The sequence below is a fragment of the Lytechinus pictus genome, chromosome 5 (assembly GCF_037042905.1).
Source record: "Lytechinus pictus isolate F3 Inbred chromosome 5, Lp3.0, whole genome shotgun sequence".
In the NCBI taxonomy this organism is placed as follows: domain Eukaryota; kingdom Metazoa; phylum Echinodermata; class Echinoidea; order Temnopleuroida; family Toxopneustidae; genus Lytechinus; species Lytechinus pictus.
The window spans coordinates 28481573-28505116 of NC_087249.1; the positions used below are offsets into that span (position 1 = coordinate 28481573).

The 23544-nt window shown below is 33.8% G+C and overlaps 1 protein-coding gene across 1 annotated transcript in view; it reads right to left on the reverse strand.

Annotated features, from left to right (window-relative positions):
• Positions 1-165: 165 nt before the first annotated feature.
• Positions 166-23544, reverse strand: part of LOC129262162 (protein unc-13 homolog B-like) — a 176083-nt gene continuing 152704 nt past the window's right edge. The window contains exons 18-38 of the mRNA XM_064099460.1: positions 22604-22894; positions 22197-22324; positions 20919-21037; positions 19510-19670; positions 18586-18736; positions 18269-18337; positions 17816-17905; positions 17174-17439; positions 16589-16674; positions 15618-15744; positions 11808-12048; positions 11026-11103; positions 10239-10414; positions 9454-9600; positions 8746-8869; positions 7790-7855; positions 7246-7323; positions 4821-4989; positions 4170-4265; positions 3502-3661; positions 166-2931 (exon numbers count right to left, since the gene is read on the reverse strand). Of these exons, the coding sequence (XP_063955530.1) occupies positions 2637-2931; positions 3502-3661; positions 4170-4265; positions 4821-4989; positions 7246-7323; positions 7790-7855; positions 8746-8869; positions 9454-9600; positions 10239-10414; positions 11026-11103; positions 11808-12048; positions 15618-15744; positions 16589-16674; positions 17174-17439; positions 17816-17905; positions 18269-18337; positions 18586-18736; positions 19510-19670; positions 20919-21037; positions 22197-22324; positions 22604-22894 (3118 nt within the window). The 3' untranslated portion in view covers positions 166-2636. The remainder of the gene's footprint in view (positions 2932-3501; positions 3662-4169; positions 4266-4820; positions 4990-7245; positions 7324-7789; positions 7856-8745; positions 8870-9453; positions 9601-10238; positions 10415-11025; positions 11104-11807; positions 12049-15617; positions 15745-16588; positions 16675-17173; positions 17440-17815; positions 17906-18268; positions 18338-18585; positions 18737-19509; positions 19671-20918; positions 21038-22196; positions 22325-22603; positions 22895-23544) is intronic.

The window sequence follows — 23544 nt, forward strand, 5'->3', positions numbered from 1 at the left end:
TTGCATAGGACACGTGATATAAATCATTCATACTGTGTTATTAGTGTTTTCACATTAAAATCATTAAGTATATATGCCATATGTTTCAGTTGTACTTACAATATTAAAAGACTTTGCTTCAAGACAAGAAATTCGCCAGAGCGCATGTTGTTCCTTTTTTTTTTTACAATTTGACGTTCATTTTTTAAGAAGTTCCATCAAGAATTGCATGTTTTGGTAGTTTTTATTACGTCTTGCAATATTTTAAACAAATACCACTATGAAACAATTGGCATATACAATTATTTTTTCTGTAATAATGATCCTTGCTAGGTACTAAGAACACTTAAAGGACAAGATCAAAGTTATTTCACCAAAAGTTCCGTTCATCTTTTTATATTAGAAAAAGAATCATTATCCTTTCCCTTACTATCTTGTTCAGTAACTGATCAAAATTTAATGGAAAGCTTCATATTGAATGTCAATGTGATAACATTTCATTTTGCTCAACTCAGTTTTTATATGCTAGAGATTTTATTGTCATACAAGGAATCATGATTATTTTCTTGTAATTTTTTGTCCTATTTTACAAAAAGTAAAAAACTTAATTTGAAATTGTATCCCTAAGTAATAAAATAACAAACATTTGAAAATTCTGATCAGATTGGAGGGGATATTTGTGAGTGAATATGTTTAACAATTTTAAAGTGTAACAACCATTTGCAAACATCTGAAAATATTGGTAATCCAATCGGTTCTAGAGTGAATCCTCTACAAAAAAAATAAATATGACCTATTGGCTACAAGGATCGGACATTCCATCAATAATTTGAGAAAAGAGAATTCAAGTAAATTAAAGAAATTTAATCAGAAACTAACATTTTCTGATGAATGGATGCTCAACAATTTCCCAAGGTGGAATCTATTTTGTATTTCTTAATATATTCTGGCAACTGATAAAATGATCTAAGTCAATTTAACATGCATTTTACCATGTCTTCAATTTTTTTTTTAAAGAAAGATATCACAATCATTTTTTTTTTGCTAATTAATCCATTCAGCAGTTATGCACATTAAAATAAACAATGCATTACCATATACCATGTTAAAAGAGCATGAAATGGATATCAGATCAACACACAGAGCACTTTCATTAATCCTCGTTACTAGTTCCCTAGGAGAGTATTTGAAGCCATCAGTCCTCTGGCTATTTTAGCATTTAAGCCTTCTGTTGAGCAGGCAGTTTTATGAAAGACACTCTCTTAATAATATCATCAAATTATCAACCACGAGGAAATGAATTTCATCAGTTGTTCCAAATGTTTGCAAATGGTTGTTTAGTGATAAACAAGATTTTTTTTGCTTAATTGTGGAAAGTAATACCCTTAAGTGGATACATGGGAAATAATCCTGAAAGTCAGTGATTTATACAATAGCACCTAAATATTCCAAAATGAGTGGATAAATATTGCAACATGATATAAATACATACACATACATATTTACATATCAATAAATTTTGTAATTTGTGAAATGTAATATAGCATCTTCTGGCATACATTGTTTCTCTTTGTCAAATACAAGCTAACAGCACACAAAAAGGCAAGTCATCTTTAAACCCATCAAATAGGGTATAATTCCTCACAAACAAGTACATATACAAAAACTGTACATAAAAATCAACAAAAAATCTTCTGCCCTTACATTATGTCTAATCTGTTTATATTAGAATGAATTCATCTATTCAATATCTGAATGGGTACAAAAGTAAATTGCCTTCAAATACTGCTATACTTCTACACGTATGATTACACATAAAAATTCACATAATCTCTTTTCTCTGGAATATTCCTAATACTACAATGCATGAAAATGTAATCAAATGCTTTACATAATTGAATCTGGAAAATAAAACTATTGTTTTTCTATATAAACTAAAAAACACAAAAAAAATCACTTTTTTAACCACAAAGACACAACCATCCAAATCTGTCAGAATATACTACAAAGCAAGGAATGCTGAAATCGGAAATAATCAATTTTTCCATATCTAAATCTGAATTTGAAAATATATGTACATACATGCTCAACAACAGATAAAATAAACAAACAAACAAACAAAATTACACATTTAATTCAATACACCACAATTTATCAATGGCAATATATTTGCATTAATTCTAGATAAAAATTTGTACAATATGCAAGACACTGACATTTACAACTAGTACAAATGAGGGAAATTATTCATTTTACTGAAGTAAAAATTATTACATGGTGAATTAATACTCTGAATGTGAATACAGCATACAAGTACTGAGTCCGAAAAAAGAACCACAAGTGCATGAGAAAAGCTGGGCTTGGTCATCTAATAGATACTATTAGCCAGTAGAATTACCCATTTACTGCATTAAGCATAGTGAGAAATATGAGAACTTATACTTCATTTTAATATGTCTGGAATAGAATCATTTCAAACCTTCTCATACATAACAATTGAATAGTCAAATGTTAAATATAACATGCAAAGTTGCACATTAAATTGAACATACTCAGGCACTTAGATTTTAAAAAGAGTAATGCAAAATTCCTCCAAAGGAAACAACGTAAAGAAATGAGGTACTCTTTCAGAATATAACAACCGATTTCCCACGGTCTCAGCTCCTCCCTTGATCACCCCCCTCAGATCTCCTCTCTGACTTGAGGCGAACAAACTCTCGTGCCACCTCGTCGTTGGTTCGCTGGGATAGGATGCGTAGGATGGTCCCACCTGTGTCGTTGACGTGTAGCTTGCGTCCTAGCGTACATACGCAGGCGCAGCTTCCGCATTCTACGATCGTGTGGAGCTGAAGTACGCCAATCCCGATGAGGTGGTCTTCTCTGGCAAAGCAGTAGTCTTTCACGCAGAAGTGAAGTTCGTAGGAGCTAGGCTCATCCTCGTTACCTAGGATGCTGCAAGGTGTGATGGGATACAAAGGTTACAAAGGTCAGGACTTTACAAAAAATCCATAGAAAAAATTAAGTCAAAGAAAATTGATCAATATGGAGCCACACGATACGCGAGCTATTATCAAGTTTCAAATACCATACAGACGTGAAGCAGTTGTTGTGTCAGGGAGATGCAAGGTCAAGATCTGTTTTATATGCATCAAAGCACAGATTTACCATCCCTTTAATAAACATTTTCATCTTTATTCATATATACACCGAGTACTGGATTCTTTTATTGTCAAATTGGATTAGGAAAAACTTCAGCTTTGGGCGCACACTAATATCCATTGGCAAGACATTAATCTACCTTTGTCACACTCAACCCAGGTGAGGCAAATGAGTAGCTGGCAGGAATTAATTCCTTGACATGCTTGTGTGCTGTGAAAGGCTGCCGAGCTAAAGCCAGGGTAATGATATCCAAAGTTCTTTGGATGTGCATAGAGACATAATATACAAAACGCATACTATCATCATTTTAAGTTAATATTATTACTTAATACTAGAAGTTAGATCAAAGAGAGAATAACTTACAACTGGAAGGTCTCGTTGTATTTGGGAGCCCAGTTATTGGCCTTGGACTTGGTGGAATGTTTGCGTCTTTTATCACTCAGATGAGGACCTATCATGTAGACTTCTACAAATGGTCGGAACATACTTGTCGTGTTCCATCTCAGCCCGTTGCAGGCAACCACTGCGATAAAAACACAAAAGTAGAAACAGATTGATAGAATTAAAAAATAACCCTTGTTTGAAGTAGGCAGGCCATATCATGAACAGTTGTGACCAATTACTGATTTCAAGCGATGATTCTGATTGGTTGAAAGAGGGTTTATAAAACAATATGCACCAATGGCAATGACTGGTAATTGCCCTTTTCAATCAATTGCAAACCTTTGTGATGACAGGCATAGATTGATACTTCCAAGCCAATGTCGGAATAATTAAATTTGTAGACTTTAACGTTTATTTTTTTTGTTAAGCGAGCACCATCGAGGGTCCATCATAACTACATTTTTGAAACTGTAAAAGAAGGAATAATTCTCTACAACAAGAATAGCTGTGGAAAGGCTTTATGCATATTTGAATGGCATGGTGAGTTGTTTAATAAGCATGGGCATAATTTTTTGGTTGAATGAAATTAATGGAAAACACATAACAGATGTCAGATGAGAGAGTAGAGTACATTGACCTGAACTGACCTTTGACATTGACCTTGTGTTCCCCAGTACCAGGATGTGTGAATAGGTCAACTTGAATAGAGAGCTCACCAAAAGACATGGTACCACTTGGTTGATCTGTAATCCAAGAAAAGAAATGTGGATGAAATACATGATGTTACAAATAGCACAATATATTACATTTGTATCAAAATTGTTATTTTCATTATTTCTTTGAATCATCTAATCTATTAACTCATTTCAATGTAGGAGTGATTAATGATGCTTACATGAATAAGCGTTGTCATATTCATTTATGGTATGTAACCGTAATTGCATTCTCAGCATACTATTTTAAAGCGGATTTATTTTCATCTTTTCGATTTTTTTCTCCGATTCATTTTAATCATTCATCTGTCACTTTATTTATCAGCATATCCTTTCTCATTTTCAAATGTCCTTTTCTGATTCCTTACAAAAAAACATTCAGTTTCTTAGATTCATTATGTGTTTCTAATTAATCATTTAGGTTATATGATACTGAAAATCACCATTGTGTTTAGAGAAAAGTCATATTTGTGTAAAATAAATATTAACATTCATTCAATTGCATTATACAGATCTTATACTGAAAACAACTACATACATTATCATACATGAAATTCAAATACAAATCAATTTATAATGGAATACCTTGCTGATTCTGGGTCTGTACAAAAGTTTTGATAAGCATATCGGTGGTTTGAGTGTAGAGAGATAGGGCGTATCGCAAGGACTGAAGCTCTGGGCTCTTCTCTAGAAAGTTGCGTTTAAGACCGTTGCCTGAGCCATGGAAGTATTGCTGTGGATGGGCAAAAGAACCCTGTTGCACACGGGGAAGCAACGGTAAGCGGCTCAGAATGAAATTTCTAATAATTTTTTTGAATTTTTTAAAATTTTTTTATTATGAATTTCAGGATTGCTCTACGCAAATTTTCCAGAAATATACAGAAAAGTTTCTAAATTATCAAATGATTTGACAGTTCAAGGGTAGAAATCCTCTGTATTCATGTTCATATGCACAGCATTTACTAAAGTCTACATCCAATATCATTATAAAAAATCAATACTTAAAAAAAAACTATTGTGATTTTTTTTACATGTTACATTATTCTATTTAGCATCCTTTGTTATATATTAAACATAGGCTAGTTTATATAATACCACCATCAAGAAGGTTAAGATCCAGTTACTACTCTGAAACTAATGTGTCACTCACTTTTGATATGATATGTTGTGATTGCTAATATGAATCAAATGTGATTTAGTTTTAGACTATCATGAAAATTATTGTGTTAATGTTTTTTGAAATTGACTGAAATAAAAATACTTTTCACAGAGGCCCTAAATGATTAACTATGCTACAATAATAATTATGGAATTTATTTACGACATCCTTATATTTTTCCATAAAAGTAATATATTTATGATATTTCATTTCCTGTTACAAAATTAATCTAAAGTGAAATATTATCCTTATTTTTATGTTAACAATATAATAGCATAATTATAAGATTCAATGACATTTCTATTCAAATGACATCAACTAATGATGAAATATTTACTAATGCAACAGCAAAAGCAGGGTACAATTTCACTTCAAATGTTAGTCACTGGTGTGAACCAGACAGGTTGGAATGGAATAAAGCATACTGAACAAAATATCACAACTGCTTCTAATGCAGAACTACAAACATCTTAAAGCTGTATTAATAATAAACTAGTAAAAGCTGTGCAAAGACCAAAAACACAAAATCTACTCAGCGAACTAAAGGAGCCATTTAACGATGCTGCCACAATGTTTTAATACACAACTGTAAATAAAGAACTAAAATCATTCACAAAAAGAACACAACAAAAGAAAATACACCCAACAATACAGAGTAATTTAAAGACAATAAGGTTATGTCAGTAAGCAATTTATAAAACAAAATAAAATGTGTCAAGTTCTAAACTGAGAATTTTTTTTAAAGGGTTTCACAGAACAGAAATATTAGAAATATCATATGCCATATTTTTTCAATGAGAAAACGCAGAAAAAAATCAGTATACTTGAGTCTTTCTGAAATGTATGATCCTTTTCATAAACTAATTTCAGCGTTAATCTATTGTATATCTACTTTCTTAGACTTGAATATATCCTTGTGAAAAAAATATCATGAATAAGTTCAGAAAGAGAGGTATACTAAAAATGCATATACATCACCCAAAGATTTGACAATAAAGTCCTTTGATAAATCAAAACAAAATATTACCTTCAATATCTTTAAAGAAAAAAATTCTCCAATAAATTTTGAATTTATAATTTTCCTTCTAAGTCATAAATTTCTTCGTTTTTTAAACAATATTTTCTTGATATTTTCCCATATGAATCGGCTTATTTGATGAGAATCTTAACCATCCATGCTATGTTTATTAAGGGCATGAACAATAACTGTGATTAATTTAATGGCAGTTACAATGGTAACAATGTTCAACAGCCAATAAATTAAGTTTCTAAGGAAGCTAGCATTGATGCTAAAGATACAACCAATATGTTTAAAGGTTAACGAAACACAAAAACAACAACACAAGAACTGGGAGGTGTTTCACAAAGATTTAAGTATGACTTAAATCGCACTTAAATGCCGACGGGTATCTGAAATGCAACGCGCAATCTAATTGATCAATACGCAATAGTGCGCGTCCTCTTTGCATGATCTGACCAATGTGGTCATGGCTTTTATACCGCGCACAACTAGGCATTTAGGTGCGACTCTAAGTCATACTTAAATCTCTGTGAAACACCCCCCATAAAGTGTACCAATCACAAGAAGTTAGTTATCATTTTGATGTAAAGGATTCTTGGGTGACGTCTGCATTTCAATAAAAACTTCCAACTTTGCTTGATATTTCATTTTTTGATCAATGGGGATTGTTGATTTCATATATTCTATATCTCTTTCAAGTTATTGGTACACTTTGAATAGTCATAAAAGGATGGGGTTACAATATAAAACATCCAAACATCAATTTGACCAGCCAAAGCGACGGTGCTACCAACACTGTTTCCATAGCAAGCAGCTGGCATTTGGTGTACCTTAATGTGATCCAGAGCAACTTCTAAGACTGCACATTGTTTGGGGGACAGGTTCTTGTTTTCCTCCTTGTTCACATCCTGGAGCAAAGAATGGGATATTGGTTACTATCTCGTGTAAAAAAAAAATGCAATGGTAATATATATACCTATCATCACAACATCCATTCATATCTACATTAGATAACAATCAACAAATGTTTGACCTTTTTAAGCATCCTGTCAGGAGTGTAAAAAAAGACTTGATAATAACAGAGATTTGCAATTTTCATCAGGTTTCATACAAACGGTTATTTGGCATCTAGAAAAAAAAAACCTGCAGATAAAATCTATCAATACATGAATGTATATGCCTTAGAATATGAAAGCATAAAGGCAAAAACATGTGTTAAATTAATTTTATATACCGGTACTATTATTATGAAAATATGTATATATTCATTTTTCAGGGGCAGTGAATCATTCACCAAAAAACCCTATCAAAATGCAACACTACAATTCCTAAATTTCTGAGAGGATTATGAGCTAAAATTGAATAATTTCATACCTTGGTTTCCCCATGTCCTTGTAGTTTAGCTAATGCTGGGTTTAGTGTGGCAAGAATAGAACTCATCTGAAAAAGATCAGAACATAAAAATGAGATTACTACTAATAGCATCTTTACAATTATGTTCTCATTCTCTAGCCATCACTTTGTTTATTCATTCACAAGTGTTTATTTCCAGAAAACATAAATATTCAAAATATCAATTTTACACAACAGTAGTAATATTTATGTCCCCCCACTTCATCACAGCCATACCATTACTATCACCATTATCATCATCATCAACCTCATCATTATCCCCAGTAACATCATCATCTTCACCACCACCACCACCCCCACCCCCACCATCATCATCTTCATCATCATCATCATCACCACCACCACCACCACCATCATCATCATCATTATCATCATCATCATCACCACCACCATCAACATCATCTTCATCATCATCATCATCATCACCACCACCACCATCAACATCATCATCATCACCACCACCACCACCCCCACTACCACCACCATCATCATCTGCATCATCATCATCATCACCACCACCACCATCATCATCATCATCATCATCCATCATCATCCATCATCATCTTCATCATCATCACCACCACCACCACCCCCACTACCACCACCATCATCATCTGCATCATCACCACCACCACCATCATCATCATCATCATCATCCATCATCATCCATCATCATCTTCATCATCATCACCACCACCACCACCCCCACTACCACCACCATCATCATCTTCATCATCACCACCACCACCATCATCATCATCATCATCCATCATCATCATCGTCTTCACCACCTTTATCATCCATAATCACCACCATCATTATCACCATTATTATGAGGACCACCATCATTACCATCATCACCATCAAAATCACCCGATCACCAACATCATCATTATCTTTATCCATTTCCCTCTTACCGAGACATCACTCATTGGTGGTAAGACCACAACCTTCTCCACTGTACTGATGACAATCTTCCACATCTCTTTGAGGAGTCGCTTCCAGACGGTCTTTTCACAGTTTTGAGCTAACACCGACAAACTAATGAAAAAATCAGGGGAATTCAACATCATTGTTTTATTTAATCCATAGAGGTATAGACCATTTTCAGTGATACTCCTGCACTTTACCTTATACTTAAATGCTAGCATTTACAAAGTCATCTAATAAATGTTATTCATATCATCTTTCAATGTATTCACAATCTTGTGAAAAAAAAACAACTGTACTTCCAGTGGCTTCAGTAATCTGTACTGTGTGATTTCTTTCATGTGACACTAATATACTGAGTTAAATTTTTGTATATTGTACTAAATACCATACTGCCCCAGATTCAATGCCTGATATAATATGTCACACATGATCGCAGCAGTGGTATATAACTTATAATTTTTTGAGAGGGCATGTTTTTTTCAAGCTAAACTCCCCTATGTATTACTTCTATATATTCAATTATAACACGCTTGTAATTCAGTGCAAAATAGACTTGTTTTCTCGTAGATTTAAAATAAAACAATATATTGTGGCAGCGGTGGGATTTACTCTATTTCCTTGTGGACATTACTTCTACATTTATTACCTCTTTACAATCAATGGAAAAAATGATTTTAGTGTGTTGTTCTTACTTTCCATCCAGAATCTCCATGAGTGGTCTAAGTACTGTGACAGCATCGGATTCATTGTTGCTCCTTTGGTTGGGTTGTCCCTGTCCTCTGATCTCACCTAAATGGGCACTTAGTTGCTCTATGCTCTCATGAAGACGTGGTACAAAGCTAGAGAGGAAAATGAAGGACATGATAATGATCAGAGCTGCCAACCTTAATTATGAAAAAATCCTATTATTTATTTATTTTTATCCCATTGTCAAGCCTAGAATCCTATATTTCTTTAAACTTTTGAAAAGCATACTAAAAATCATAATTTTTACAAGTTTCAAAAGTCCTATTTCAAGGGGGAAAAATCATATTTAGTGTCACTTTCCTGGTAAAAATCTTACTAAATAGGATAAAATCATAATTGGCAGCTCTGTAATATGCTAAAGAAATTTTTGATTTCTTTGAAAAGAAATGATGAAAATAAGGGAATAAGGTAATAAATATAGAATTGGTGAAAACTTGATACGAGTCTGAAAAATAAAGAAGCTTTGATTGCAAAATAAGCCAATTTAAAGAAACCATATATACAAACTCAAGTACAGACGCAATTACTTATTGACTTGGCAGAAAGCAACAAAGCCTCAGGCACTGACTTTTCTTAATCCTTAACATCATTCTCCCTTAAACACCTGCCTACTGAAACTGGCTGTTACCTGTACTAAGCGAATGTGGATTATAAATTTTAACAGTCAACCGGTTAAGTTCCAACAAAGAAGAATTCAGAAACCATGAAAGAAAAGGAGTGTTGGTCTTACCTCTTGGCAAAGACTTTGCTGAGTTGGTCTAAGACTTCATTGAGACTGCCCTGAAGTTTCTTCAATGTATCTGCAGCCTCTGCATCTAGCTTCTCTCCTCCCATCGACTCAAAGACCTTCTCTAGATATACCCTCAGTTGCTGAATGTTGTTCATCAGGATACAGGCTTGGAGGGACTATAGGAGATTAATATTATTATTTGCGATTAAAATTATTTGTTTGATGTCACATGTGCCTGGGAGGCAAAAAGTGAACTGAATCCTTTTGCTTGACAATGTGAATACCAAATATTCCTGCAACACCACTAACTTCACAAATTCAAACCTGTGCATTATTTGCTTTATAAAATGGGTCGGCAATGTGAATTTATTTGGGAAGTTTGTTACAATCCCTTCAAATGTTCTTGGATCACACAAACAAAGGGGCCATATCTGCTGTAGTGTATCCAGTATAATGCATGTCTATGTAGGCACATCAAAATCCTTGCAAAGCTTGCCTTCTGTTTGAACAAATGCATATTTCATATCATTTAAGGTTTGGGCATAAAATGGAAAGTGATTGCACAACTTGAAAATTGCATAGGATTAAAACATTGACACTGGGCTTCAACCCATTTTATATTATTTTCTAGTAATCATACTTCAGTCAGAATATGAGCTTCAAATGAATATTTTATCACTTAATGCCTAGAGAGATCTTGTAAAACATAGGCAATGCACATAATGTAAGCCCACCTTGGAATTCATCAATGAAGCATACAGGGTATACCCTCTGAAAAAGTACTTACTATTTCGTCTTTGTTGCAGTAGCGAGCAAACTTCTCAGTGACAATATCTGCATAGGCAAGTAAGACCCTGTTGACAGTCTGTAAAGATATCACAAAAACCTTTCATCAATCCATACATATTTAAGCTCTATAAGATTGGATGGTGCAATGGTGCCAACTGAATATTTGTGCTTGTTATAATTCCGGTACTATATGATATAAATTAAAACCAATAAAGAAAATAGAGCTTTTCAAACAGCAACAAATACTAGGCTTCTATTACAGATTTAAGTCCAAACAAATAAATTTGCATTATTTCAGTGGCTTATAACGATGTTTGTATCACGCAACAGATTACAGTTTTATCAAGCATGGCCCTGCAAAAGAAATATCGATGTGTTATGAAACAATTATAAATTATTGAAATAAAGAATTCATGAGAACAGAAAGAAAGAAGTTTATCACATTATTATCATGGTTTGAATATGGATAGATAACACATAAATGAATATAAAGAAATTTCAAACAAATTGATTGAATGAATGGAAGAATAGAGGAATAACACACAAAATATATACATAATATACAAATAAATAAATGATTAAAAAAAAGGATAAATAAATTGGTGAATGAATACATAAAACATACTTTTAAAATCTATCAAAAACCCAGACAAAACAAACTTAATAAATACATATTTAAAGGATTAAATAAACAAGAGTTCCTGCGTAAGTAAAGGTGACATAAACTGGTAAACCCCCATAATTTTACACTTAATGTCAAATGATATCAGGTCAACTTACATTAGCAAACTTCCTCATGTATCTATTGACAATCTCTGGGTCAGGGCACTCGAGACGACGGATGATGTCAAAACTTTGGTTGATCTGTGTGAACACATCAACTACAGAGCATGAGAATCGAGCATGCTCTGAGCTCTTCTGAAAGTTCTCCTTGGCGTCTCTCTCGAGGGCGCCATGCAGGAACTCCATGGATAGTTCTTCATTCTCACGCAGCCACTGCATGACAAAAGGCTCAAACCAGCTATGAAATATAAAGTAATTAAAGTTTTAATATCCATTGAAAATGCGACACAAAGCATGTACAACATTTCACACTGCGTAACTTTTGAATGAGTTAATACAAATAAATTTATACTCATGACGCAGCTTACTGTTAAAAATTATCTTTATTTACTGAATATTGAATAACTCGATAACACATGATTGCAAGTCTTGTGGTGACTATACAGTCTCATTATGAAGTAGAAAATTTAATCTGTTTTCTGCTTTCCAAAGTAAATGTGTAATTTGTTAACTCTAGTATGTAACGCCCAAGCTCTATCTAAAAAAATCCAACCTATAAATACAATCTCAAATATTAAAGGTATTGTTTAACTTTGTGAGCAGCCGATTAAAAAAATTCTCAAACCAAGATGAAACATGTGTACAAGCTAGTGCATGTATTAGAACTAATAAACCCTGAAAACAACCATTATTGAGAATGAAAAGCTAAAACTACAAGGCAAACCCCGATTTTGTAAAAAGGCGTCTACAAGATGCCTAAATAGTACACATAAGTGTATGGGATGAAATTAAGATGGTGTTTCCGGTCACTTTATATTTCAATTTTTGAAGCACTAAATAATTATTTTCGAACGCAATTTTTTCTGGGCTTCATTTTTGTAACATATCACACACACAGGTGACAAGTGTGACCTTCTAGCTCAGATTTTTTAAAAGTCAAACCAATGTTAACCAATCACTTTAAATCTCTTAATCGACGTGACTCCTGAAGACTGCCCTTGTTATAATAATTGCTTACAGCTTTAGGTCATCTTGTACGTCATAAATTTTAATCTGAATATGGTGGAGTGGACCATTTTGTTGAAGGAAAAAATGAAGTAAGAAACCTATAAAGCAGGGTTGGCGCGTTTTAAACGGTGTGTTTTAAAACGCGTTTTAAAACACCCGTTTTTTAAACAAAAAAATGTGTTTTAAAACACCGCATAGACTTGTGTGTTATAAATTTGCATGGATGTGATTTTAGATGAATGTTGTTTTTTTAATACAGTTTTTTATTAAGTGGTGTATTATTTCCTTCCAACTAAAACTCTTTTTCAACACCACTCCTTTTCTCCTCTTTCTCTTTCCCCCTTTATTCTTTCTTTCTCCATTGCTTTGTCTTGTTCCTCTTCTCCCTGTTCAATTGTGCACATCAATGATCCAATCCACATTAAGAATATTATCATTTTAACAAACATCTGAGTGTTGTGCTCACTTTTTGGACAGGGAAAGAAACACTATTTTTAAAGGAGCTCAAATACATGTTAAAGAAGTACTTTAATGAAATGGAAGTGTTGCACAAGCACAATAATATTTTACAAATAGACTGTAAACCTGACATCATACTCTTGAGGTACACCGTACACACAAAAGCGGTAAAACTTTGTGCGTTGTAAAGATGAAGAAAAGTACTTTAAACAGTGTAAGATAATCAGCTAGCAAACCTTAACCCTAACAATTCCAGGGGACCTTAATGGCCCCCTAAAACTTTCTATGATAAATCCATAAACATGACAGGGCCACGACATATTGTTCTAGACTATTTTTTGGGATGCATGCTTGGGTGTGCAGTTATGATATACACCACAAGTGCATATTATCAGATCCCGAATTGCTCAAAAATGTGATTTCATGTATAAACACAATGTGAGTTCTTGCCAAAATTTGTATCTGTATCATTATTTGTACTTATTGTTAATGATTGGAAAATTATTGCCAAAATTTCTATTAGTAATAAAAAAAAGTTTTAAAAATCTATACATAAGAAATATAAAAAAGTTAAAAAAACATTACCGGTAACCTAAATAGACTGGGCTATTTCATTTCCTAAGAAGACTAAAGGCCCCCCCTCCCCCTTATGATCTGGGCCCTTCGATCGCGGGATCACAACGAAAATTGGCACGCGCATTACCCATGGCATAATCTAAAAATAGGAAATAGGGAATATATTTTGACCATAAACAAGGTGAAATTAATTGTTTTAATCGGTAAAAGGAAAAATAATGACACATTTATGAATTTTGGCTAAAAACAGTATTTTCATTGGATTTGTACACGAATTGACGTTTTTGAGCAATTTTGGGTCTGCATGCACTTACAAAATGTTGCGTTATTTTGGAACCGCATACCAGGGGGTCGCGATTTTGGTCTCATAAGTTGCGTTAGACTAAAAAAAGGAAAGTCTGTGAGTGACGCATTAAAAAAAAATTGCGCAGTGGATTTATCGCGAAAAATTACGAGGGGGGCTGAATCAGCCCCCCAAGTCTCATTAGGGTTAAAAAAACATTCTATAGGCCTACTGATTTTTTTAAATACTTTTACATTTGATCAGAATTCCTGAATTAAAAAGATAAGTACATGTAGTTCAAGGGCTTTATGTATAGATTTGAATTGTTTGTATTTCATGCACTAAAATTGGTATAATTGATTCAAATGAAATAAAGCATAAAGCATATTGATTTACCGGTAATGAAATTAAGCTTTGAAACCCCATGTACGTCAATTTCTTCCATTGTGTGAATTCTTCTCCTCCCCCTCCCCCCTGATTGACAAGACTCAATATACCTTGGGACTACATGTATACATGTATTAGGAATAAAGTGTCAACTTACTAAGTGTTCTTTTTTTGCAGGCATTCAATTTCCATGATTTAGTAATTTTGGGGGAAATATGAACTTTTCTGTTGGAAATTCATTAACAAAATAGTGGTCATCTCTTATTTAAAACATCAAGAGCTTAAATCATACTGTATTTAGTGTCAGTAGTGTATAGTTTCATTGATTTACAGAAAATTGCATCATTCGTTGAAAAAAACGTTTTAAAACGATTTAAAACGTTTAAAACAATAAAAAAACGCTTAATTTTTTTTTTTTTTTTTAACGTTTTTTTAATACAACCCTGCTATAAAGTGACTACATCACAGCTATAGTTAGAAAATGAGTAATGCTTTTTTGAAGAAAAGTTGGTAAACAATTTGCTGTTATACTTCCAGTAACATCATCAATCAAAATCTTGATGGCTTAAAATGTGAGATTGATCATGCTATCACATAACAGTGTTATTCCTTTAAACAAAATCATTTGCATACCAGTAAAACAAATAAATGACATATCTTGCTGAGCAATGATATTCCAACCAAATGTTTCTGAAAACAAATGAACTAAGCAAATAAATTTGACCACAGCAAAAAAAAAATGTTTTTCCAATGTATGTTTATTCCACAAATCTGGATGGGATGGATTGCAAATCACACTGTCTTACACTTTTGTTTAAGTTAGATAGCTATATATAGAAATAACAAAATTTACAGCCGTGTTTATGAATTTTTATAGGACAAAAAAAAGACTCCAAAGTCTGTCCTCAAATATAGGAACATCTTCGGTTGATAATACTCTTTATTTTAGGGTTAAATATTTCCTAGTGAGATTGTGAAGTTGGTAGGTATAGAGACTCTCAGCTGTGAAGGTTAAACCTAACTTCTAAACCTACCCCTGTGATATTTCAAAATTCAAAATAAAATGTACAAATGCAACATTTTTCACAACTGACCTTGCATATTCTGGGGTTCTATTCTCATATTCAGTGACTCCTTCCACATACTTCTTGAACATCCACTTGACCTTGAAATGAAGGTTCATGTATTCTGCACTCGTACATAACCTCTGTTGGTCATGTTCTGTGATAAAGGTCAAAGGGCACCAAATATGTTAAAGATAGTAGGAAAGTACTGTTTACTTTCATATAAGAAAAAAACAAATTGTCTTAATACAACAAGAGAAGTTTCACTAATAATTAAAAATAAGACACTGAGAGTGAGATGAGGGGCTGAATAAATTTGGTATTAAAAGAGATTCACTCGGAGAAAGGTAGCATTCAGAAACCAGTTTATGTCTATATATGAATACACACAAGGCAAGCATGTACATGTAGGTTTGGGTAAAACTGTTCACATACTTCTTTTCACATTTCTAATATAAGCACATTCATAGAGAATATTGATTTTTTTTATACTTCAATATTCTTCTTGAGTGATACCTTACAGAATACTCTACTTAAATTTTCATACTTTAAACTCTATACCTTTCCTTTCCTAATAAAACCTTATTAATAATAGTAAAAACACAAGTAGAGTATTTAGTATCTGATTGCAACAAACTAGTTATACTTCTTTATATTCTATAAAAAAAAACTATACAATTTAATGATCACAACATGACAACCCTCCGCTTATGACAAAGATATTTATTGGCAAAGAGACAATTCAAATTTGATAAAAGCTATTGTTTCATTAAATATGTACAAACATATTCCCTTCTTCGTGCTATATGATTCATTTTCTTTCAAAATGATTCAATCAATCTTGGTCAACATCAACTTTTGAAGCCTTTCACGTTCAATATAATCAGTTTGAATTATCTGAATCAGCACAATTATCATTGAGATGTTATGTGACGGTTTGCAATAATCTGATTGCAACCACACATGTGCACGGACTCACGGATGTGCACGCACACACATACCTTCAAGTGCAGACTTCATATCTTTGGCAAAGCCACACCACATCATGGTCGCAGAGAGTACGCCTACATTCAGCTCATTAGGGAACCTAATGACAAACAGAAGAGAGACAGGGTTTATCAAACCAAGGACACAAGAATAGGAGGTAATCTTCCTTGATTTGAAAAGAATCCCAGCGAAACACTACAAAAACAACTTGATTTGAAAAGAATCCCAGCGAAACACTACAAAAACAATTATCAAGTATGTACGTGAGTCGCCCAAAGTTGAAACACAGGCTACCGGTTTCTCTCTGTATTTTTCAGGGGGTTTGAGGAACTACATTTCTGTTAAACTAAAGAGGTAAAATGTATAAATTATATGTAAAATACTTGAATAAAATACAAAATGAATTAATAAAGGAAGTTTAAATCATGGCCAGATTGGGACATGTCCTTCAATAGTTTAATTATAACTCTGACCACAACTATTTTGAATCACAAAAATCAATTAGATGACTGCTAGCCCATAAATCCAGGGAGTTATTCTGCATGTATCTTGTAAATGTTCTTGTAAATTTGATTTGACATAATAGATGAATATCATACTGGTTGAGCACTGATGTGTAGGTAGTCTTATCTTCTTCTATGACAGACACGATGAGCGAAATCATCTTGGTCCAGAAGTCGAGGCTTCGTGGCACGTTGGGGTCATCTGCTGGGTCGGGTTGTTTGATAGGTTGATCCGGTTGGAACTCTCGTTGGTACAGCTCAAAACAGTTATCCCTGATGTAGTCATAGGTGGATTGTAGACAGGCCTTGACACACCCAAGGACTACTGACGCAGCTCTAGGCGGACTAGCTTGCTCTTGCACCTGCGGGTGATGAAACGGTTTCCAAAATCATTGGATGATGTAAAGTGTGATACATACTATATCATATATATGATACGATTCAAAAGAATGCAGGAAGAATAAGGGGAAGATGAAGAGGAGGAAGAGGAAGGAGGAGGGGAAAGCAAGAAAAATAAGGGGGAAAAATAAGAAGATGAAGAGGAGGAAGAGGAAGAGAAAGGTGGAAGGAGGGAAGGAAGAAGACGAATAAGAAGAAGAATAAAGAAGAAGAAGAAGAATAAAGAAGAAGACAACGACGACAAAGAAGAAGAAGAAGAGAAGAAGAGGACGAAGGGAGGAGGGGGAGAATAGAGATGAGGAAGAGGGGAAGAAAAAATCAACTAATGTTGCATAATACCTTCATCCTGAAGAATGTAATACTGGTTAAGAGGTCCACCATAGACTTGAGATCATCTAGTCTGTGTCGGGTGTCAGCAGGGAAGTTATTCTAATTGAGATACAGAGACAAGTAATAAGGAGGGTCTGTGAACCTTGTTAAAAAACATCTATGATACATGGTTGTTATAAATGATACATATTGTACAAAACTCAAAAACAATTTTCCCACATTCAAAATTGATGAATATGGTCATGAAGCTGATTGGTTAGAATGGGAAATAAAGTGAAACAACATTAATATCTGCATGAAATGGGGAAAACAATTCACAACTGTTTGAAAAATTCAAAATATTTTCTTTCGAATTTCAAATGTTCCATATAGAATTCCATTCAAATTCTGATTTAAAAAATCAATATAAGTTTTTACAGAATATAATATTTTCCTTTTTATTGAAATATCACACATACTTACTCTGTAGGAATTGAGATCTATCCGGACCGAATTGTGAAGTTGATCGAGAAGGCGTACAAACTTCTCTTTCTGCAAGAAAAAATCAAACAATCATCAGGTATTAGAGAACATTAACAACCAAAAAAGAAACCAGGGAGGCAACACAAATCAAAAACACACAAAGTCTTATCATTTACAACTTCATCTTTTTTTTAAAGGACATACTATTAGTCAAAGAGCTCACCTTCTGTTGCAAGAAAAATTTGATAATGAAAATAAGGCTTCTTACAATCTAATTTAAAATTCCAAAAATCTTTACACCTTGCTGTTTTACTCACCCCAAAGTTGGAGGCTGCAAATCTGTCACTGGCGGAGACAGCAGAGGATGCTGTGGTATGGGCATAGAAGGCATTGATATTGGCTAGTAATGTACTCATAACGGCTGGTACGCCTGAGCACATGTACTTGGATGAAAGACAGGAAAAGTGTCTGGAAGAAAGATAAATAAAGTACCATCAGTGAATGCACATCCATCTTTTTTAAAGCAATATAGATTTGCAGAAGCAAACAAATGAATGAATGAATGAATCTTATTTCATTATCCCATAAAAACGTCACAATATAAAGGAAAACAAAATTCATCACCATACAACAATGCAATAAAACATAAATTTTCACACACAAAAGTGCATTACTATACAAAATTCAAATATTTCAAGCTGGAATGCATCCTCTGTTACCTTTTCACAAAAACTGTCTTTACACGAGAACTACTTGCTCAATGAGAAGAACAAATTTCACACCATTGTTTTTCAACATTTCCTGACATACATTGGTACATTGTTCTATTTTTAGATGTGAGAAATCAATACTGTGCTAGTTTAATATTTCAATATCTTATAACAATATTAAAAAAAAACGATTATCAGAAAACAATTATTCTTATAAGACATGAATTATCGGATATTCCAGCAGGAAAACGGACAAACTTAATCTATTAGGTCCATTTAAAACGACAGATCTTAATGAGGCAGTTAACATGAAAGGATCACAATAAATTTGAAAGCTTTTCACCAGGCCCCTCCCCCCCAAAAAAAGTTGTTTTCGGGGGATACTTTTCACAATCAACTGCCTCAATCTGCAACATTGGATATGCTTTTACATTGCAGTGAAAGGGAATGTTCCAGGGCTCTTTAGAGCGTTTCGGGGGCAGCAAAATTGCCCCGAGCCCCCGTGTAATGTTTTCCTCGCTTTTCACTTACGTCATTGCTTGGTAGATGGACTCGATGCCGTATCTCATGGCAAACTCATCCACCACTTCCTGGGCGGTCTCGTCGAAGTAAATCTTCCAGGCATCATCACCCTTGGCCGATGGTAGCTTCACCTGGCCCCCTTCTTTCATACTCAAGAAGTGGAAGAGATTCTAAAAAGACAACAGTACCATTCTTAATACACCTATGAACTCGGTATACGTTCAATGCATCGATTCACAGGCTGTCTCAATAGTGCAGATGTGTGGGGCATCGTCACCCTTGTTACAAGGCATCTCATATGATATATAACTTCTTAATGGCTCTCAGGTACAGGGAAAACCACATGGTGACTGACAAAGATTTATACGGGATATAGTCAAGGTGATTTAGTTTTAAGGTAAAATTGCTTAAAAATACAAACATTTTTACAGGCAAAGATATCCAAAAAAATAAATACATACAGTATTACACATGCAGGACCAGGTACGTGTTTCATAAAGCCGTTTGTAAAGTTACGCATGACTTGAACATGTTCTTAGGTCATCAATTAATTACATAAGGATATCACACAGTACAAGAAAGGATCACCAGTAAAGTCATTTATATCCTACGAACGGCTTTATGAAACACCCACCTGGACCCTATATAAAAAGAACATGGGTATAACAAATTTTCCTTGTAGCATTCAACATTGGTATTTCATCAGTGGTGGCATAGGTAAGATGGTCATACTGGAACTCGTCCTATAAGAAATCTCCTTTTTTTTTTAAACTTGCATTATAACATTTCACCTCATCGACCGCTGAACCTCAAATAATATTGAAGTTCCTTAAGGTTATCTTCCTATAACATTTTTTATTACAAATAGGCTAATGATTATATGGTTGTCAACCTGATAGGAACTTGCCTCCTCAAATAGTTCACTGATGCCTGTAGATGACTTTTATTTCTACCAGAGCATAATAGGACCAAAGAAACATATCAATCTGTAAAGTTTATTTTGATTAGACAAACAACCGGCAGGGTAACACTGAAATGGATTCCTGATTATTTTCCCCCATATCAATTAGGGCTTCAAAAAAATAAAGAATGATTAAGAGCACTCTAAGCTTTACCATGAAAATGGGTGTATTTAAAGCATGCAATATAGTTCCTATAACAGGGTAATGGTGGCAGTAGTGGGATAATAGCTTGTAATATACACCTTGAAATATACACCTTGTAATATACACCTTGAAATATACACATTAAAATATACACATTAAAATATCCACATTGTAATATACACATTGTAATATACACATTGAAATATACACATTGAAATATACACCTTGTAATATACACCTTGAAATATACACATTAAAATATCCACCTTGTAATATACACATTGTAATATACACAGAGAGACTCAACCATACCTCATGAAGACAAGTGTATTGTACATGGTATGGGGCCACTGCTTTCTCCTCTCCTTTGATTTCAACTGATATATGTAACCTGATGGCGCCTGAGACTGCTGATTTGTCCGTTCTTTTCTCTGCAAATCAAAGCAAACGATGAACCATTCATTAGAGAAACCATACACGATGATTTCAACATTGTTTAGATTACATATCTCTCCATTAAACATTTCAAAGAGAAAGAGGGAATTAAATAATCATTTAGATCTACATGTAGGAGTGACCATCAAATCATATAATTCAAAAGCACAACTTTATTGAGTGACTAACACCACGGCTATACTGGAAGAGGATAATTCTGGCTACTAGATAAGCTGATTGTATACATTAAATCACTAAGTGTATGAACACAAAGTGATATCATAATGAAACAAAACATTCTTTGATAGAAGAAATTTAATATTGATAAAGATTAGATGAAATATTAAAAAAAAAATTTAATATTACATATATATTTTTTTTTAATTCCTTCTTTATAAACCCATTTTATTTGGTATTACACCATGTTTGTTTATTTCACCTTGCATTAAATCTCATTTATATTCATTTTGCTAGTTTTGAACGCAAAAATGTTTCTGACCTCTGAAACGTCTTTATAAAAATCTGCACAAATTTACCTACACGTTAACAGACATATATCCTACAACTTTAAATGTTTTCACTTCAACTCTTATCTTAAGATGTCAATTTATTTCTTTTTATAACAAGAGTGTCGCTGGGGCAAGCACATACTACGCCCGCCTGTAACGCAGAAAATGGAGCTATTGTTCAAGCAATAGAAGTGGAAGCGCTTTCCATTTTCAATCGTCATTATGAAAATGAATGTATAAACAACAAAAGCTTTAAGGGTAAGATGAAAACATATCACTGTGAGCTTCACCTTTGACCTTTTGACTTCAAAATCAATAAGCTTCCTGGGATCCATGAAAGTATCATTCACACTCAATTATATGAGCGTATGTTTAGTTAAACTGAAGTTATCACGTTTACAAGGAGTTTTGAAGGGTAAGATGAAAACATGTGACTGTGACCTTGACCTTTTGACCTAAAAATCAATAGGCTTTCTGGGATCCATGCTAGTATCATACACAACAATTTATATGAGCCTAGGTTAAGTTAAACTGAAGTTATCACTGTTACAAAGAAAAGTTAACAGACAGACAGACACCGAGCGTGATACCATAATACGTCCCATCCAGTAGCCAGGCGGGCGTATAAAATCCAGCACCTACTTACCGAGATTATACCAGACGTCCATCTCACCACTTAATGTCCTTACTTCAATTATTGTTTGACCAAGAAAGTCATCAGATTCTCTGGTCAACTTTTGCATGAGCTTGGACTTCAAGTCATCATCTTCATCCCTAAGAATTTAAAATGGGAAGGGAAAGATCGTTTGGAAGATGTTAAAATAAGAAATTAAAAGTGAGAAAGCAACCATGTTTATTATTGACATTTTCCTGTTTTTTCCTGATTCTCACATAAAACATAGAGCTGATGAAAGAAACATTATAAGGAATGGCATATGATATCAGCTGCAATATCTCAATCAGCTAAACATTAAATAACTCCAAACGTCATGCACCGACAAGTAATTCGTACCAGAGTGTCTTTTGAAAGATTTCACAAACTACAATACTCACCATACTCTGACTTTGATCCTATCGGACGAGTTGTGGCACTCAAAGAAAAATTTCTCGTTCCACTCGGGGTTGAGGTTCTGCTGAACGGTGCGCGTCCGTTTCTTGACCTTGCCCACCTGAACAGTGACGTAGGGGTCGCTCGTCCCAGTCTTATCCTTGGCAATGAGACCCTGAGCGCTGACCACAGTGATGGCAAGTTTGGCTGACCACTTGGACGTGCCGTCCAGCACCGACTGCTTGACTGCCTTCATGTGCCCTGAGTGGGCCTGTGACGGAGTGTTAAAAACCTCCCTGGATGCCATAAGCAACAAAGAATGATCAGACAGCAAACTTTAAAATGCTCAACTGAATGAAACCCGATATGAAATATTTATTAGTAATATGTCAGGCAATGAGAGGACAGATGACTGTACTGAAGTCCTGTCTCTTCACTTGAAAAATCAGAAATGGAAGAGAATCAATCTGAGAAAGAGTAAAAGACAACTTCACTATCAGAATCCAACCAATTAGAGAAAGCTATTCTCTAATTGCCTCCAAGCAAAGTAATTGAGAAGTCTTACAAGATGAAAATATTTTTCAGAAAAGGGGATTTTGATGCTCATTAAGATTTTTTATGTTGGTAAGACCGAATACTTTTCCTACTTAAGTAACAAGATTAAAAGAAAAAAGATATCTTCAAATCAATCATTTTAGTGAAGGTCCATGCACTCTTCATGATTAATGTCTACTTTTATTCATACAACTATTTTCTAGTTGTGCGCAAATCATTTTCCACAAAATTTTAAAAAGTGGTGCTCACTGAAGCGGAAAGATATTTTGATAATTATATTGTAATTCAATTAAAGAGACCTTAACCAATATATAAATGTTTAAAAAGCTTTGGATAATGCCAATATATCATTTTATAAGAATATTTCAAGGCAAATTTTTTTATACGCACT